The sequence below is a fragment of the Hipposideros armiger genome, unplaced genomic scaffold (assembly GCF_001890085.2).
Source record: "Hipposideros armiger isolate ML-2016 unplaced genomic scaffold, ASM189008v1 scaffold_90, whole genome shotgun sequence".
Taxonomy (NCBI): Eukaryota; Metazoa; Chordata; class Mammalia; order Chiroptera; family Hipposideridae; genus Hipposideros; species Hipposideros armiger.
In genome coordinates, this window is record NW_017731440.1 from 3,465,910 (window position 1) to 3,487,071 (window position 21,162).

General features: G+C 34.3%; 1 protein-coding gene across 19 annotated transcripts in view; it reads left to right on the forward strand.

The window, feature by feature from the left end:
- Positions 1-21,162, forward strand: part of RALGAPA1 (Ral GTPase activating protein catalytic subunit alpha 1) — a 233,500-nt gene that overhangs the window by 188,477 nt on the left and 23,861 nt on the right. For all 19 annotated transcript variants that reach the window (XM_019644706.1, XM_019644714.1, XM_019644710.1 and 16 more), the window contains 2 exons: positions 5,855-6,013; positions 7,585-7,712. In XM_019644706.1, the coding sequence (XP_019500251.1) occupies positions 5,855-6,013; positions 7,585-7,712 (287 nt within the window). The remainder of the gene's footprint in view (positions 1-5,854; positions 6,014-7,584; positions 7,713-21,162) is intronic.

The following is a 21,162-nucleotide window of genomic DNA, read 5'->3' on the forward strand; positions in this document are numbered from 1 at the left end:
ATTCCCCAATGCTGTTTCCCTCCCCCAATTCCCCAATAAAAAATCTTTAAAAATAATAATAATAAATGATACAGACAGGAAGTGAACGTGTGAAAACATGTTTGACTATAAGAATGTATGAAGTAGGGTTTTTCACATGATTTAGAAGTATATGATAGTGTATGTTTTGCTATTTATGAGTGTCTAGAAGACGAGGGAAACAGTGTGGGCTTGGGCAGTAAGTATTACTCAGTTTCAATTTCTGTGCATACACCACTATCTTCCTGAAGTGACTGCCTAACCTGATTAGCTTCTCGGCATTCTTTAAGTGTCATTATAGATCAGTTTTCCTTGTTACTTGCATTCAGGGAAGTATATTTAGAGCATTATCTATATTGTTCAGTATTCATTTATTGCTTAGTTATTTTACTCTGTCTCCTCTACTGGACTTGAAGCTTCTCAAACAGAGACTATGTCTGTTTATCCTCACTGTTATATCTACAATAGCTATTACAGCAAAGTGCATTTACTCAGCTCTCAGTTTTCCTAATGTTTGAAAGAAAGTAGATAGGAAAGACAGACACAGAAGAAGGAGAGAAGGCCTTTTAGGAACTCATGCACTCGTCCAGGTGTGCAGGAATACTTGCATCTGGCCTTTTGTAGAAATGATAAGCTTATTAGGAATACAGAAAGGAAAACAGAAATTGAAGACTGTCAGGCTTTCACCCTGAGTAATTATAATGAGTTGTTAGGTGCTTTTAAATGGCGGAGTCATAGAGTAAGCTGACTTTGTGGAAGAGACAATATATTGGGTTGTCGGAAAAGTCATGACATATTTTTCTATGTTTTTTTTTGCAAAAATGCATCATGACTTTTCCGACAACCCAATAGTTACTTTACATGAATTCCAGTTGTCAGGTCCAGGTGAATGGTATTCCATGGCCCCGAGGAAATGTAGAATTGACTCTGGAATCTCTGCTAATAATCCTGGAAAATGAGAATACTGCTATAAGATAGGCAAACATCTGATTTTCATAAAAAGACATTGAACAGGCCATCAACTACAAAAATTACTAATGTTCATGAGCTCCATGTCAATGCCTGGCAAAACAGGATTATTAAACAGATGGTTTGTGAGCACTTAGGTAATGAAGTAGTGATCACTAGGAGCCACCATGAGTTCACCGTAACAAATCACATCAAAGTAACTTAATTTGTTTTAATAGGATTACTAGATTAGGGAAGGCCATATACGGTAGAAGGCATTTAACTAAGTCATTTGTTGTGGACAAGTTGAAGAAATGTGGTCGTAATAATAGTTCGGTTAGTATATTCGTAACTGGTTGTATAATCTTATCTAGAGACATAAATTAATTATTTAATGAGAGGCAATATAGGAAAGTGGTTAAAGTCTGGTTTCTGGATCTAGCCTGCCTGGGTTTCACCTCCACCACTTACTAGTTATGTGACCTTAGGCAAGTTGCTCTATCTTTGTAAGCTTCAATTCCTCACCTGTAAAAATAATAATTATACTTACCTTGTAGCATTGTTTTAAAAATTAAGTAAATTATCACAAGGCATTTAGAATAGTAAGCATTTAATAAATGTGGATTTTTTTTTAAACCAGGAGGAACATCTGTAATGACTTGCTATTAGTCTCTTAACCCAAACCTGTCCCATTTGACACTGTTATCCAAAATCTAAATGAAGACACACTTTGAATTTAAGGATAACCCAAATCTGGGAAAGAGAGAAGCAGCGCATTGAATAGCAGAATCAGGCTAATGAAAGACCTTGATAGGCTTAAAGCTAATTTAAACCTAGCAAGGTAAAATTTAATAAGAATAAATATGCATTTCTCTCTTTAGTTCTAGCAGTCAGTTGTACCTGCTTAAAAGAACTTTGTAAGAAAAAGACTTAGGGGTTTGAATTGACAACAACTTCTATTTGAGCCAACATCATAAAAATGCAAAAAATCATTTAGTGAACAGAACAAAGAAGTAGTAGTCCCACTATGGGCTGGTTGTATCAGAACATATATTAATTCCAGATACTACAGTTTAATAGAAACATCAATAAACTGAGGTAATAATCCAAGATAATAAATAGGTTTGTAAACTATAAGAGGAACTAAGGTCACTTTTATCATGGAAAAGTTGAAATACATATTAGACTGATCTCCAAATATCAGAAAAGATAATATATAGGATATATAGATTGGATTTATTTGGTAAATCTCGTTTTGGAAGAATTAGCTTCAGGAAGATAGATTTTAGCTTAATATGAAGAATGTTCTAATGATGGTAGCTCTTTAAAAATGAATGGCTGATTTGTGAATTTGTAAGCTTCCTAATCTTAGAGGTATTCAAGCAGAGAGAGCATTATTTGTTAGGAATATCACAGTAGGAGTTCTTATATGGGGTGGGAAATTAGAGCTTTAAAGTCTCTTCCAGGACCAATATTCTATAATGGTAACCAACTACTCTTCCATAATGTGACTACTACTACTTTGTTCTGTTCACTAAATTATTTTCTGTTGAATTTCTCTTAACTGCTTTATCTTCATGATTATCAGCAGCCTATGTTATGTACCTTAAATTCCAGAATAACTTCAGCAGCAATAGAAAGTGAATTTGGAAGAGTAGTTGGTTGACAATTATTTTAACAGGCCTATCCCATGTACTCTGTTTCAGAAGTGATTGGCATCTGGGTACAAAAACATGTAGGTAGGAACTCCTTTGAGTGTTTTTAGAGTATAGGAAAACCTACTGAGTATAAATAGGACACAATCTTGTAAGTCTATAGGAGATAAGGAATAAATAAAATATATAAATGTTTTATGTCAAATAAATATGTGAAATACACTTAGGAAATTTCTATTAACTGTTAACCACTCAAAATTGATCTTTTCAGTAGTTTTAAAAATATTTCTAAGATACATAGCAATGACTAGCAGTTTCTCAATTTGTGTTTAATTATTATACAGCAGGTTTTTAAAGACATAAAGATATAAAAATATGCCTCATCATGACAGCATAAAATAACTACTTTTTAGCATTTGAGTATAAATGATAAAGGATGTTATTGAAGCTTTTCCCTTAAAATGCTTGAACATGTATAGAATGACTTTGTTAGACACATGGTTCTGTGCCACAAATATCTTCATTACGACATCTTGGTAAAAATGTGTTGTTCTTTTCCATTAAACTTCTATAACAGACTTTTAATACTCTGTAGTGGATATCTGAAGAGAAGCCTTGGTTATAATATAAAACTACAGTCGCCCTTTTCTCTCGTTTCTTTAGATAAGTGGGCACTAGAAATTATAGATAGCTTTGGCAAGAGTTCAAGGGTTAATGTAGCAGATAAATAAAAGGAATTTTCTGTAAATTGAGACCTGCATTATTTCAGTTGTCCTGTCTTTCCTAACCTAACTCATTTAATTTTAAAAAGTAAATACTTAAATTCTTCCTGACAGTGTGCTCAGCTTTTACTATCGTTTATTACTTCAATTATACTTGATATCACTTAGAACAATCTGCCATTTGGAAATCTCAGTATAGCCTGGAGCTTAGTATTAGATCTGGCTGCTATTGTAACATGTACAGCATATGACATTAATGTATCAAAATTAGATTGGATCATCCCTCCTGGTTAAATTTATTTCACATTTCTTTTGTATTCAGTTAACATAAACCTATTAGGGAAGCTGACACATGGGGATGGCTGTATAGGAAGGATATTTTTAAAGTATTTTGATTAAAAAATGAAATTATAGAACCATGGCTTTTCTGAGTTGTGTAATCTTTTTTGGTTTTTAAAGATGTCACAAAGCCTAAGTCCTGCATTTATATCATTCAAGTGTGCGTGGTGTAAATAATTAGAATTAAAACTTAAAATAAACAATATTTTTATATTTGAGGCCTGCCATCATGTATTTAGAGCAATAAGCACATTTATGGTTTCCAAAACTAGAAAAGAATTGTCAATCTATTTAAACCTAAAAAAATAAAATAAAATAAAATCTTTGTATTGTATTTCTAAAATAATAGATTCTGGTCTATTGATTTATCAAAGCACTATCTTTAATAGCTGCCTCTATCTTATAATCCATCAAAATATCTGAGAAAGCATTTCTTGCTTAGGAATACAAATTTTAAAGTTCAGGACTTTACCTTGGCTTTTTCTTTGTATTACATACTCCTACTTTGATAGATTCTCTCCTCAGAAAAATGAATAAATAAAATTTTACAAATAACTTTTAAATATTTGCAGACCCCTTGAACTTAGGTTAAGAACTCTAGGGTTAAAGGGTAACAGAAGAGAGCCTTTCATTAATTGGGATTTAACTCCTTTTTTTAAAGTATACATTTAACTTTTTTTCTACCTGTGGTGTTTAAGCTGAAATAAATTGCATATTTCAGAAATAGAAATCACCTGTATGTACATTAGCTCATATTAAAAATATTAATGACACTTATCCTAGTTTTCTGTTTCAGACTTTCCTATATACAAGTGTCTCCAGTTATCTGAAAGTAATGGAAAAGCCTATGTGAGCTATGCACCAAAAATGGACTCAAATGTTTGCAGTGGCAGAATCAGTGTACTAAGAAAACCAAATTTTATATTGAAATACATGTTTATACAGTAATCTCTCTGAAGAAAATGCAGGACTAAGGGACATTAAGTTCATTTTCCTAATAACTTATTAAAAATTCAGCTTTTGGATGCTTTGCTTTTTTATAATTTTAAATCACCATAATGTCAACTCTCTCTGATTGCCAAAAACACATTTGTAAGTGTCACAGATATTTAAATAACTTCTTGAAGTCTTAACAAATCTCAAGAAATCTATTTGGAAGAATTTCATAGGCAAAGAAAACCTGGAAGTAAATTTAAACCAAATATAGTCAGCTTTCTCATACTCAATAGGTGATTATCCAATTAATGAATTATCTATTTCTTTTACTTCTCTTTCTTTTCCCAACTTTAGGCCAGTTCATTAGCACTTTCAGAGAATGATCAGAAAAGAAAGAAGAATCTCAGACCAATCACTTTTTAAAAACACTCTTTTAAACAGTCTTTTAAAAGGGTTGGTAGTGGAGGATTGGTACAATTCCTAGTTAAGAAGAATATTTGGTCTGTATGTCAATCTTTTTTATCTGTGTTCTCTGTTTCCCATTCACTACAGACCGTTAAAAATTATCTGGTCTTCTGCAGTGTCTCCTGATGTCTTTGAGTGTTTGTGTTTCATAAGTTGTGAAAAATGATCTAATGAAAAAAAATTTTAAGATTTTTATTGGGGATTTGGGGAAGGGGAACATCGTTGGAGAATCGGGGAAGGGGAACAGACAAGTTGCTGTCCTTCTGTTCTTCAGTCTAGTTGTGGAGGATGTCACTTCACTGGCCCATGTTGGTATTGTGATCATTGCACTCTTCCTGGATGAGGCAGATTGGTTGCCAGCCACTGGACGGCTGCTCACAGCGGCTCTTGGCAGTTCTCGGGGCTGCCAGACACTCACACAGCTGCCAGCCACTCACGGTAGCTTCCAGCAGCCCACTGCAGCAGAGGCTGCAGCCTAAGCCTTCACTGGCGACTCACAGCAGCCCAGCTCCAGGTCGAGCTGTTGTTCACCATCTTAGCTGTAGAGGGCGCAGCATCACTGTCCACATGTGGGATCCAAACCCGGCCCCTGCTGCTCAGAGCTGACGTCCCAAGCCAACTCCTAACCAACGCGCCACTCGGCCGGCCCTCAAATGAAATTTTTAAAATATAGTTTATTTCTTTACCTTTTAATCTTTTTTGTAGTATGTTGTAGGACTACTCACAGGGCTTTTTTAAAGCGCTATGAACTATTTTTTTGTTTTTTTCCAGTTGAGACATTTAGGAAATGATGAAGTACACATTGTTTGGTCAGAGCATACTAGAGACTACCGGAGAGGAATTATTCCTACAGAATTTGGTGATGTCCTTATTGTAATATATCCAATGAAAAATCACATGTTCAGTATCCAGATAATGAAAAAACCAGAGGTAAGAATTTCTTATCTTACATTTTAATAATATATTTTGAGTTCTATATAGGTTTATGAGTTTCTTCTTTCAAAAGAATTAGACTAGGCATCAAGTTGTGAAAATGGTGGGAAATGAGACACAGACTCTGGAAGCTATGTGAATTGTCTTAATCTGGTTTAGGAGCTGAAACAAAAAAAGTAGCAAGAAACTGTTCAAATGGGAGAAGGTTTGGTACTGCCAGAGCGGAAGTTCCTTTATGCTAAGCTCACAAAAAGATTTACCATTTATTAAGAGGATGATTACCATTTCCTAAAAGACACAGAAGTAACCATTCCCTTTAGAACAGGAACAAATGATTCCAACATTTTTAGTTGATACATCTTATTAAGATTATATGATTATTTAGTCATGTCATTAATAAAAGAATTCTAAAAAGTAAAAAAAATTAAAAAGCCAAGTAGTTCTAGTTGGATGCCTTACACTGTAGGATTGAAACATGCTTGCGTAAGTATTTTCTTTCAAAATAATTAAAGTTTGATAGTATTTTGGTATCTTTCTTACTTTTTTTTAATTGAATACTTTTAGTTTACAGAAAACTTACTTTGTGACAGTAGATCATGAATCCTAAGAATTTCTTGAATTGGATTAAGTTACCCATGTGTGTATTTAAGCTTACGGCCAGGTTTTTAAAGGTTCATCTAAACCAGAGGTCAACACACTGTGGCCCACTTCCTATTTTGTACAAAACACAAGCTAAGAATGTTTTTTACATTTCAGTAGGTTTTCCTTTTGTAAAAAATAAAAGAATAGCATACAGCAGAGACAAAAAATGATCACAAGCCTGTAATATTTACTGTATTATCCACAGCTCATATCTTTGCCTTCAGCTGCCATTTATACACACTATATTCAAATAGAATAACTTGAAATTGTCAGTCACCTGATAAAAATGACAGTTATCAAAACATAGATTATTTTTCCTGATAAACCATGTAATAAAAGTGTTTTAGGTTCTGTAGTAAAGCTGGTATATCACAAAAACAATACAAAACTAACTTGCTGCCTGTAAGAATATATCTTTCCTGTGTCTCATACTCAGTGGAGGAAAAGGAATTTATTTCCAGTGTTGGATTTTTTTGTACAATTGAAGCTACAAAAATTTGAAAATTGGCAGGGACTATAATCGTAAATTATTTAGTCAGCTATATGAAGCATGAAGCACACAGTTTTTTGGGTTTTTTTAGCTGAGCCATCCTGCCACCTGTTAGCAGCTCACCTCGGGCCAGGAATCGAACTGCTGTTGCTCAGAGCTCACACTCTTGAGCAAGCTCTTAACCAACTGAGCCACTTGGCTGGCCCGCACACAGTTTTTTTTAATGGAAACTTTGTAGATCTTTGGCATTTTTTGTTTGTTGTCCTGGTGTAAATGACCCTTCATGGAAAAGAATTGAATTTGAATAGTATTTCTACTGAAGGAAGAACTAAAGGGGAAGCAGAAACACCGTTGTATGCAAACAGTATCTTGATTGTTCTTATTTACAGCCTTTCTCCCATTTTAGTATAAAATTATGTTCTGATTTTTCAATCAGGTTCCCTTCTTTGGCCCACTTTTTGATGGTGCTATTGTGAATGGAAATGTCCTACCCATTATGGTTCGAGCAACAGCTATAAATGCAAGCCGTGCTCTGAAATCTCTGATTCCACTGTATCAAAACTTGTATCCTTTTGAACAGTATGGTTTCTACTCTAATATATGTGTACCCTCCAAGGTAAATATTTCTAATGTGTTGTTAATACCTTTGAATTTCTGTTTATTGATATATAGATGATGGAGTTCCTCCCCAGTGTTTGAGCATTTATGATACTTGAATGATGTGTTTTCTTTTATATACTTTTAAATCAGTACTTATCTTTTGATTGATAAATTAGAGCCCCGTTATGTGCTAGGCACTCTGCTACTCTGCATATGCAGAAGAGATAACCAAAACAGTAATCGCAAAGTACTCAGTCTAGTTGAAGAAATAGGAGGTCAGACAGTGAAGTTCACGAACTTCACTGTCCAACCTTGTATACTATTTTCAGTATATGTGCTTACATGTGCTCTAATAGAGTTACACAGAATATTCTGGAATTTTAATAACATGGGCCCTCTCATTCATTTGGAAGGGGTGGTGGTGTTGGGAAACACTTTTGAGAAATGTGAGGATTGAACCAACCTTGAAGGATAATGAAGAGCTCATCAGGTAGATGAGATTAAGAAAATTCCAGAAGCAGAAGGAACAACGTAGAGACATGGAAGTATAAGAGGACATGCATTGTTTAAGAACATGGTTTCTGGAGCCTGATTGCCCAGACTAAAATGCTGGCCACCACTTTCTTAGCTGTGTAGCCTTAGACAAGTTATTTTACCTCTCTCAGCTTCAGTTTCCTTATATATAAAATGAGAATGATGATATCTGTCTCACAGTGTCGTAAGAACTGAATAAATCAATATGTATAAAGTTCTTAGAACAGTGCCTGGGACACAATATGCATACAGTTTTAATTTTTAAATTGTTTTCTGATATTCCTTTCTAAAATAGGTTTGTGTTTTCCTTTACTTTTTCTATATGATGTAAAACATTTTAATGATTTTTCTTTTATATAATAAATTATAGATTTAAGCTGTACAGAAAAGGCTTTTAAAAATATTCTATGTTCTATTCCACATGAAATGGATTTATTGTAAGTCTGCTGCATACATTTTCCTCTTTTGATGAAAATTAACTTAAGCAATCTGGTTCCTATGTAATTACTCATGTATTCTGATACTGTGAGATGGAATTATAGGTGGATCATGGCATGTTATTGTTGATTAAGCTTAGTGACATAACATTTCTTATTTATGGCAGCTTTATCTTCACTTACTTTAAGTTGAAAACTCAGGTTTGAAGTGGTCATTGTAGTGAAATGTAGAGTCAGTATATTATTTCCTGTAATCTCTATAAAGGTAACTGACCTTACAAGGAATATACAGATTGTAACCCACTAACTCATTTTATCCACGTTGTCGGCTCCAGTGAAGTTGTTTCCTTCGGACCTTTGCCCTTTACAGTCCACCTGATCCTGATGTTAATGCTGAGGGCAGTGTCCTTTACCATTTTATTTAAGACGCAGCTCAAAGAATGCCTTAAATTTTTTGGGCAGGTGGTGAGAGAGACATTAGACTGTAATACAAAACTCTATTTGCCTCGTGTCATAAAGCAGGAACTCGATTTATTGAGCAAACATAAACTATTTCTGGCCCAAAATACAAATAACATTTAAGATGCACACTTTACCAAGTAGTTAAAAAATGCAAAATTAAACGTGTTGGGGAGATGGCTTAATTTTCCTAAATTCATACACTTGGGAGCTATTTCAGATTTGCATGTTACAGTAGAGGTATGATAGTTGGATTTGTAGTTAGAAAACGTTGATTTTTAACTCAAGCTCTGCCTTGCCATCTTGGTTCAGTCACAGAATCTCTAAACCTTACTTACTTTTTTCATCTGAAAAGAAATGCTAATACCCATCTTGGAATTTTTGTGAAGATTACATGGGTTAGTGAATTTGGATGTGGTTAGTAAATGAAATAAGGTACGTACACTATTTTGTGCAGTGAGTAATTCTGTTACGTGTAAAGACTACAGTCAATATAAAACAACTCTACCCAACACCAAGGAATTGCCTAATTGGGTTTTTATGTTTGCTTGGTTGGTGGGTTAATTGATTTGATTGGATTTTCAGGCCTGCTTCATGAAGTTCTTAATAGTTAAATCTTGCTGAGATATTAATAGATACCACATTGGAGAAAATTCTAAGATGAAGAGAGATCATTTTAGATGAAAACAGTAAAGAGGAACATTTTAAATATTTGCATAGCAAATATGAACATTTTCTGTGAGCAAAATCACTTCTGGAATACTCAGAGTAAAAACATTAAATCAGATCAAACAAATTTTTCCAGACTTGGAAGCTTGAATTTAGAAGCTATATGGAAATTATTTTTCCATAGTGGTTTAAGTATATAGTAGAGATATTCCTTGCCTTTGCTAACCTGAAAAGCATGTAGTCATCTTTCACAGGGATTCAGAAAGTTCTCTATTAATTCTAAATGTCAGGGAAAAGTACTTGATTTTTAAATGAAAGTTTATTTAATAAATTACAAGTAGTAGATGTTTTTGTTTTAAGATATTGAAATATAGATATATCTTTTAATTTTAAAGAATAAAAACATAGCTCAGAAATGTATTAAATTTTAAAATGTATGTTTTTGACCAATCTGGATAGGAAAAAATCATGTGTTCTAAAACAGATCAATAAAACTTAACAGAAATTGAGATAAAAGTAGGCTTTGAAAAACACCAGTTACTACTTTAATCCTCATAAGAGAAGTGAGGGGGTAAAAGAATATGTAATAAACTCAATTATACTTGGATAATTATACTGCTGTGTCAGTTATTTTATGCCCAGTAAAAGTACCCACTAAGATTCCACAGCATAAATTGTGCTACTTATGATCATTAAATACAGTTTAAATTTTATCCTTGGAACATCTTCTGTAACTATGAATCTAATGTTGTTCACTAAATGAGGACAATATTGATTGTCATATGCTGCCCAAATCGATCGTGCTGGCAGCCAGAATTACAGTAATCTGTCAGTATTGATGACTGTCTTTCAAGCTTTGAAACCTCTCCTTCACTTCACTTGTCATTTCTTGCATTACTTGCACTTGAAAAGCATTTTCTTGCGATCTCTGACTTTGTCAGCTAGGTACTTTTTTGTCTTGAGCTCAATTTGTTGGCTTGAGCATGCAATTACAATTGAAGTGTAACACTGGGGAGGAAGAGGAGGCAGATTCTGGTTAGCCATTGGACCTGAGGGGTATTTCAGGTTGATCTTAGCTATCATTTATTAGTTACCTACTGAGAGAGAAAGAGACGCAGAATTTGGGGCTTTTGGGGGGAGGGAGGTACTGGTTTGTTTTATTTTGTTTTGGGGTTTCTTTGTTTTTTGTGTTGGGTTTTTGTTTTGTTTTGTTTTTACCTTTTTGCATTGGGAATAATTCCAAAGCATTAATTTATGATCTTAGCTATCATGACTCCATTTCTTAAATAAAGATTTTTTAAAGCAATTATTTATTTTGATCCTAGAGACATTTTGACCATGTACAAATGTTAAATATGATGCTATCATGTATATACAATTTCTTTTTCTTTTTTAATGTGAGGTTTATTATACATGGAAATTATCAGAAGTTACAACATGTAATTATGTTGTATTAGGGTTCTTAAGAAAACAGAATCAATAGAAAAAGATTGATTTTCAGAAATTGGTTCACATGATTGTGGAGACTAGCAAGTCTGGAATCGGCAGGAGTTCCTTAGTGGAGTTGATGTTGCAGTTTGAGTCAAAAGGCATCTGGAGGTATAATTCTTTCTTCCTTGGGAACCTCAATCTTTTAAGGCCTTCAGCTGATTGGATGAGGCCCACCCACATTATGGAGAATACTCTGCTTAAAGTCTCCTGATTTAAATGGTAATCACATCTAAAAAATACCTTCACAGCAACATCTAGACTGGTGTTTGACCAAAAACTGGGTACTATCTCCTAGTCAAGTTGACATAAAATTAAACATCTCACATGTCCTATTTTTCTTCAGCTTTTATTTTTTATTTTATTTTATTTTTTTAATTGGGGAATTGGGGGAGGGGAACAGACAAGTTGCCATCCCTTTGTTCCTTAGTCCAGCTGTGGAGGATGTTGCTTCACTGGCCCATGTTGGTATTATCACTGCGCTCTTCCTGGGTGAGGCAGATCAGTCGCTGGCCTCTGGACAGCTGCTCACAGCAGCTCCCGGCAGCTCACACTGGCTGCTAGCCGCTCATGCCAGCTGCCAGCACACACGGTAGCTAATGGCAGCCCACTGCAGCAGGGGCTGCAGCCTATACCGTCGCTGGCGACCCATGGCAGCCCAGCTCCAGGTCAAGCCACTGTTCACCATCCCAGTTGCAGAGGGCAGCGCCACCGGCCCCCATGTGGGATCCGAACTGGGGCCCCGCTGCTCAGAGCTGGCGTCCCAAGCCAGCTCCCAACCAACGCACCACTTGGCTGGCCCATTCAGTTTTTTTTTAAACTTTCTTACTGAAAAATATAATTTGAGGAAAGTACATAAATCCTGAATGTACTGCATGTGAATAATTACAGTTTAACCACCCAGTCAAAAAATAGAACTTTCTGCTTTTCTTTTATTAACACTATTTATTGATCACTTACATGGTAGTGGTAAAGATTTTTGAGAGAGATGCAAAGACAAATCAGATGGTAATCTTGTCTTCAGTAAGCTTGTAATTTAATAGGGGAGACAGTAATATGTATGTTAATAATTATGACACAAAATACAATGTGTCAGACATAGTAAGGTTATAGATAAAATGCCATGGAAGTTCCAAGGAAAAAGTAAAAAAAAATCTGGGAACAATGTATAGGAAATCTGGGCCTCAAAGGGTGAGATTTGAATAGATGGAATGCAGCCTATTTTAATTCTTTTAATTTATATTTTGTGGTTTTATGTGTGCATATATGTATATAATATGCATGTAATATTCTGAAATGTACAGTATTGGGGATGTTCTAAAATTAAATGGCATCTTTAAAACACACTTTCTTCTTAGATTTAATATTCTTTCCTTCCAAACCAATATTATTTGATTTCTTCTAATCTGTTTAGATTTGACTTTTTCTTAAATGCCAGAATTGGGTTTCTGTTTAACTTTATCAGACAAATTACCAGAAGTCAATGATCATTCTTCCATTAGTCACAGTTTGTTATCCCTACTCTTCTACTACTCAAATGTAAAGAACCTGATGCAAAAGTATGAGAGCCAAAATGAAATGAAATGTAATTGATTGGCTCTACTAATGTAGTTTACCATTCATTATGATAGAACATTATAAAACCTCTTAGTGAGGCTCATCAATATTGCTGCCATTTCATGATAGAAGAAAATGAGTTTATTGAGAAACTACATAATTTTATGTATCTACTGTCTTTTGCAGATCATTTCCTTAGAAGATAATATTGATAAGTATGGACCGTGCTTAATTTATAAATTACTTATATTTTAAAATTTGGAAGCTGACTGTTGGGATATAAGCATGGGCTTCAGAATCTAGAACCATTTATTAATTACATCACTGTCTTTATGTCTAATTTTTTTTTAATCTGGTAAGAGTACCAAACTCAGGATTGTTGTAGAATTAAATGAGATTATCTACTTGAAGCACTAAGCAGCCTGTCATGTAGCAAGAGCTCAGGAAATGGTAGCTATCTCATAGTTGGTGATGTTATCATTATTATTATCCTCCACGTTGACACTGGCAGTATTCTTCTGAAACACAGATTTAAGTATACTCAGAGCTATGATGGCTCTTGGCTTTATTGAAATTCTTATCTAAATTTTTTGACTACCTGCAAGCAATTCTTGTTAGTTTACCCTCCCAACCTCATATGTCTCACTGCAGTTTTGTCAGACATACTCTGTACTCCTCGCCAACTCCACCCCCCACCCTTAGTCTCATCTCCCACTATCTCCCACTGACACTCAGGAGACCCTATATGTGTCCCACTAAACCATGTTTATCATCCCTAAATGCCTTCTGTTCTTTTAGGCCCGTGTTTTTGCCCCAAGAACACCCCTCTCTTTTCCACCTAATATACTCATTCTGCATGACCCCAATAAGATAACTTTGTAAAAAAAAAATTTGCTTCACTAAGCAATACATTGCCTCATAACGTTTTGTTATTGGACTTACCATGTGTGTGCTCATATTAATAAGTCTTATGTATCCTTGATTCACTAACTTCTAGCACAGTGGTAGGTGGCTAGTAGTTTGTTGTAATAGTATAGGGTAGATGGATTCATGGATGGATGGGTTCTTAACTATTCATTTTTTCCTAACAGAAAATTGATATTCACTTGACAGTGTATTTTTAAGTTTGCTTGTTTTTGTTTCGTTGTCATTATAATTTGTGGTTTGTATTAATCTAGGCTACAATGTAAGAGCATGTCAGGTAGATAAGAAAAGGAAATCAAGGAACAGAAGAAATTGCCTCTGATATATGAGCGAGCCAGAATAGCACACACACGAGACTTTTGTATTTTGACTGATTAATCAGTATATTTTTATTAGCGGACATTATTGTTTAATGAAGATAATTTTCAGAGATCAATAACCAGTGAGGTTTTTCCCTCCACTTCTGAGAGGGAAGAGGAATATGTTAAGGAGAAAAGTGAGTTCAGACACCTTTGACTTGATGACAGTGACAGATGAAGAGAGTACAATTTGGTGTCCTCCCCACAAAGGAGGCAGCACATGGCTGTAGCCCTGAAGGTTCCCACTTTGTGCTGAAGGACAAGGAAGGTGGTGGCCACAGGAGGGCATCAGGGTCCAGCTATGGGAGCCGAGACACTGCTGAGGTCCTCTGTGTTATCCCTTGAGCTTTGGCACCACCTCCATCATTAGGAGCTCTCAATATCTTCTAAGTGCCATTTGTTCCATAAACTTCTAAATGAAAGTCTTAAACTTCATGGACAAATTGGTTATTTGTTAAACAGTCTAAGATCTATGATTATGATCATTCATGCTTCAAAGGAAGAGAATTCTTTAAATAAAATGCCCTATCATCTAAGTGACCCAGGTTTTGTGGCCCCTGAAATGCTTGCAGCCCTTTGCGCCTTTTATATTAATCATTGTAGTGGGACTTCTCTAGGAGCAGACAAACATCCTTATTTACCTAACAATCTGCTCTGTGACGGGAGCATTTAAGTCTCCTGTGTTAAAAACAGTGGGCATTGCTACTGAAGGATTTCTTGATGAAAAGCCTGTGATTAGACATCCCCTTGGCCAGGATTATTCTGCCAAACCTTATTGTCTGTGTATGCACACAGAGTAATTGTTTAAACAGGGGCTCTAGATATGTGCAACACTTCTATCGTGACTCTAATATATTTCTTACTACATTCATTTTAATTTGTTCAGCTATTCTTTTCAAGGAAGGGCAGTGTATGTCTGTCTGTTGAATGGCAGTGTATGCCTGTTATGGGTATTTTAAGAGGTTTCCTTACAATCATTGCAGGACTATTGTATTGCATACCTTCAAAAATGTGAGTTTGGATCTAACAAATCTGCCTGTGTTCTTTCAAAAAGATATAAAGGCAATAAATATAAATCTCTCTGATATGTAATAAACTTTTGATAATAATGAAGGAAGTTTGTTCTGTGGGATTGAAACCAGTATGTCTGAAAATAGTTTTCTCTTAATGTTCTCTAGAGATTATCTTTTTTAAAGTTCTAATATGGACTAAGAATAATTACTTCACTTATATTTGAACTGTGGGAACTCACAAAAAGGACTTCAGTACATAGCCAACTTCTATTTCTATTATCATTGTATTCGAGAGATATTTTAAATTTTTACTATCCACCAAGAACTCAGTGTACTAATGACAAATTTAAATTTTTTAAAAAGGATGTATTCACTCCCAAAAAAAGGTCGCAAAGCAATTTTGGATCTTTGATTTATTCACCAATATTTAATGACGACCTACTGTATGAGAGACACTATGAGAAAAAAGCTAGGGATAGAAAGACAGTCACTGCTTTCAAGGAGTTTACAGTCTGGTGGAGGAGAAAGGAAGACCCCTGTGGAGTGAGTGAGAGAGTGAATGAATGAATGAGTGAATGAATGAATGAATGAAAAAGTCAGTGATTGAAGTGCACTCTGACGAGTCCAGCAATAGTGATATTACAAAATAAGATGGTAAAGGTGAATAGTTTTCATTAAAGTGGGAGAGGATCGTGAGGAGGAGAAATTAGGAATGGATTAACTGAGGAAGCATGTTCTGCTAATTACTTCAAAAACATGAAACTTCACCTGGCGGACAAAGCCAGGGAAGAGCTTTCCAGGCATAGGAAATGGGCATGTCGGGCTAAAAGTATGATGTGGTCAAGGAATACAAGGAGTTCTGCACTACTGAGTGGTATAAAGCAAAGGAAAAAGTAGTAGAAGATGAGATCAAGAAGTATGTCAAAACCAGATAATGTAGTCAAGCGGAAAGAAAACTGACGTGAACTTGGTTTTCTAAGGTTACTGCCAATAATATAACAGCCATTGTCTAACATGACAGTTCCTTCTGCTTTTATATAATTTTTACCTGTTGAGTAGCAGAACACAGCTTGAATGTATTATTTTCCTTTTCTCATAAATTGTTTCCAAAATAAGTTTTTTAGATTAGCATTCAAATAAAGTCTTTATTTTTAAATAATTGTACAGTAATTGCTAGGCTAATAACAGTAATAGCTAGTGTCATTTTTCTTAATGAGACTAAGATCTCTAAATATTTGATAATCTTTACACATATTTGCCATTTTAAAAAACATTTGCGATATTTATAATTCTTAAGTTTCATGACAGACCCTTCATTCTTGCATAACGATCCTTTATACTTTTACACGTTATTGATAAATGAAGTATTTTTATCCTATTCTGATAGTACATTGTCTTTGCAGCAAAAATAGCGAAGGAAAGGAAAGCACTACCACCATCTTATCTCTTTTGTCAAATACGGTGTGACAGTATTATCCACATATGCCAATCTAGACAGTTGGGTCATATCATAGTGCACCAGAAGGAAGATAGAGAACCCTTATCAGATGATGGGTAAACTGTTCCCCAAAACAACAAAACTTGAAGTTTCACTATTTCCATCTTTATTAACTTCTCACCTGTACTACAACAGGGATTTTTTTTTTCTCCTTTAAACCCTTATGTTGTTGATATTAGTGATGAGGGTGTACTGGTATGCTCAGATTATTATTCACCACACCTACCACATAATGTGCAAGTTTTATTCTAGTCTTTGTTTAAATATAAAAACAGCAGTAGATTCAGATGCTTGGGGATTTCAGAACGGAGAATGAAGAATGTAAAGCTGAAATTAGTCTTTAACCTTGTTTGATATAGGAATCTCAGTGCTTTTAATCCATTCTTTTCCTTCTAATAAACATAAAGGCTTTTGCTATTGAATTTTTAATAACTCAATAATGGAATTAAAATTAAACTCTGGGTCACAAATCTCCCCATTTTTCTTCTAACTGCTTTTCCTCTCACACACAGCCTAGAATACAGCCTATTTAAATCTTAACTTTTGCTTGCCAAACCACTGTTACCGTCCATCTGTTCATGCCAATTGTAAAGAAGGTTCGGTTTTTAGCGAAGCTTTGCCTTTCACATAAGGTATGTGAAGTGAAATTTCACAAGGGACATGATGGATCCTGATTCTTCGTGATAAACCTTTGGGGCCATCAGGGTTGGCATATGGTCCGGTATGATATGAAGGCTTGGGTTCCCTGGCTTCACTTCTTTGGCGTGAAGCTGATAAAACCTGGCTCTTGAGTATTATTTCACTGGACACCAATCATGGGCAGCAGGAACTGCCCATTTAACTCTCTGTGGGAAGGAAGCCCAGAGAGCATGCACAATAGTACCATTGTTGAGTTGCAAACTGCTCTGAACAGCTTGACAGCACTAGGGAGGAGGGGAAGGGGTTGCTTTACTAATTGCTGTTCGGAAAACAGAAAGAGCAGAAAGAGCTGTTGGGGAACTGATGTTTCTACATTTACTTACTGTCTTGATAGGAGTGTTGCCTTTTATTTAGCACATACCTACTATCGAAAAGAAAGCAAATAAATACATTTAAGCAACCACTTGTAGCAATTCCTTGTTAACATGTCACTATTTTGCAGCCCACCAGATTATAGCAAATGTCAGCTTTGCTTTATGGTATTTTTTGTTTAGATGAAAATGATGTATTTTTTAAACCTTTCTAAAAATTTAAGGGAAAGTGGATTAAAACCACCACAATTCATATATCAGATAAGGCTAAACACAAATTTGGCTTAATTTCCTTTACAGTGTGCTTCTTAGACTTCCCAAATACCATCTGAATATGTATAAGCTATATAAATATAGAAATGTAAATAAACTTTATGGGTAAGAATTTCAAGTGCTAAAATAATGAATGCACTAAAGGTAAACTAGTCAACAAATCGTTAAACCAGACTTATCATTTAAATGAGTAACAAAACTATTTCAGTCATTCATGGTGATCTCTTTCTTGTTTAATTGTTTTGGATATCTTTTTAAATGTGAGGGTTGTTTCCTTTTTTATGAAGCATTGTATGCCATGATATTGGTATAAACACTACTCTTAGCTTTTCCATTTTTTTTCTGGTCAGTCTAATCAAGCAGTTGGTGGTTCTGATGCACAAAAACGGTCTAGAACCTTTAAAAAACTCAAGTTTATTTCAGCTCCCAGGATCCTGAACTTCACAGTTTATTTCCATAGGTGATTCTTTTTTTCAGCTGAGTTTAAGTTGACTAAATTATATTGCAATATTATAATTTATAAGTATTATCCTTTCAAAGGACTAGAGGGAGATATCTTAAGACTTTTTAAATCTATAAATTTTTTAAAATGAGATGCATGTTTTGCAAAATTAGTAACAGTCTGTAAAATTTACTAGTATTCCATCTCCTCATGTCCCCTTAAATGATTTTAGTAAATGGGCACCAGTGCAATATTTCAAAAACAGTAATTCATTGAATGCCCATTCTTCCTTTTACTGCAGAATAGATTATATTTAAGTCAAGATTAATGGGTAGATTTTGATGTTAAAATCCAGTCTCTAAGCCTGTTATTCCCCGGGGGCATATAATGCATTAGTTTAAGCCAATATACTGTTTATCATAGATTCTATGACACTGTCTTAAATGACAGTTTGCTGTACTTTGTTACTACTTAACATGATAATAAATCACTTTTTTGTACTCCCCATAATTTTAGCATTTAAACAAAATCTTAATTAAGTTAGTGCACATTTTAGGTTGAGATAACACTTAAGTAATTGTATACTGTAAAATTTCACTTTAGTTAGTTTTTTCCTTTTTGCAATCTTCTGACAGAACCCAAGTTTAGTATTTAATTCAAACACATACTTTCATTTCCTTAACTTTAATGTACCAAAATTTTTGTTCCCAAAAGGTACAACACAGAGTGATTGTTGCTAGTCTCCCCCTCCACCTTTTTTTTTTTCCCCTCCATGTTTTTTAAACTCTAACACTGGTGATTCTGAAGTAGTTCTCTAATTATGAAAGTCTCATTATGACTTAATTATAATATTTTCAAGTAGATCTAATCAGAATGAGATTCAATAATTTTAATTTTTTTAAATTTGAAATTCAGGTAACTTTCTTTTAGATGTTTTGCTTCATACAACTATCATGAAAGTGAAATAGATAAACATATTTAATAATCATGTTAGTGCTTTTTAGAAACCAGTGATTATTGGATTATTAAATCAGGAAGGATCTTCAGAACGTTTAGGTAGGTTTAAATTTTTAATCCCATTTAGTTAAGATTAATATTTTTTAATGTATTTACATGGACTTTGGTAGAATTGGGCTTATCAACTTTTTAATGTTTTCATTTAGTAATTGACTGATTTATGAGCAATTATATATGGTCCAAATTTTATTCAACTCCAGCTTTCAATAATAGGACTATGCTCACACTGCCTTAGCACCTGTTATGGATTTTGAGTCATCTGGCAGCCCATGGGACTTAGATAAAGAAGTACCAGGTGTCCTGCCTGTCTCCTAATTGAGACGCAGTGAAAACAATATAGACTTGGCAGTATGGTTAAAAGGATGGATTAAAGCCCAGCTTTGTCTATTCTGACAAATCACAGCTTTTCCTTCATGGTGTAGATAGTATCAACTACTAAAGAATTTCATTAATATAAGGCATCATAAAAATTATACACAATAATTTGGCATAACCTGTTGCAGGCTTGTAGAAGAATTTCTATTAACAGTACAAATAAAACAATGCTAATATCAAGAATCATGCTATTAGGGGAATTTTATTTTTACTGCATGTGAACTAGACAACATATTTCTTGAAGAAATTAGCTACTGTAGGAAAGAAATGGAGTATTAATTTACCAAGGTAAGCGGTATAGTTTATTTTTGTCTTATAAATGAGTAGTGCCTACTAGTCAATGGGATACTTAAAATTGCCAGGAAAATTTGCCACTTTACTGATAATAGCAGTAATGAAATTCTTGAGATGTACCTGCAAAATATATCTACCCAAATTCTGTGTCTCAGTAAAATTCTCTTTCATTATTTTTTCAAAATCCTGTTTAATGATATTGCCTCAGAATGTCTGAAGATATTTCAAGGCCTTTTAGAACTAAAAAGCCAATGTAGTTTGTTTTCTTATTTTTATTTTAGAACATGCCAAGGATTTTTACTATACTACATATGATATTCTAGTATACTAACATTTTTTCAGAAATTACCAATCTTAAAATTTAAGCTAATATTTATTGTGTTGGCCATCCTTGAGCTAACTAAAATACCTCTTAAACCTTTGTTTTTCTCCATGCAAAACTCAGATCATTGAGATTGGATGTAGAAAGAGCACTAGACTATTAAATGACCAAGGTTCTAGTCCCAACTGTACCCATCAGCAGCTTTTTCCAAGCAAATCTCTGTATTCTCCATCAAGGCAAGGCTTGTTGCTGAATAAAACTTTTTGCTGATTTTGCTAATTTTCCTGAAAGTAATGATAGATCATTGTTGTATTCTTCTAGTTCATACTGTCCTAAAATATTCTCAATAAATGATCCTGGAGATAAACCCACTAAAGATGGCCTTTGGAAAAATCCAAATATTTGAATTTCTAAGTATTATTTTTCAAGGATATTATTACCTTTATTTTTATGGTGTCCAGAGCAGTTTTGGAAATCTGCCTAAATGGTTTTGAAATTACCCTGCATTTGATTTCGTCTGTGGACAGTTTCACAAAGTTTCTTCCCTTTTCTTTCTTACTATAGATGGCTACTTAAATAGAATTAATGAAGTTCGTTATCACATACCATTGTAGAATTTATGAAAAATTTTTTAATTTTTCTAAATTAAAAAAAATTGCCACAGCCAGTGGGGCAAAATATTTACTTCAACCCTAATTGTAGTGAGTTGTAATTACTTTCAATATTTATAGAATTTTTTTTTA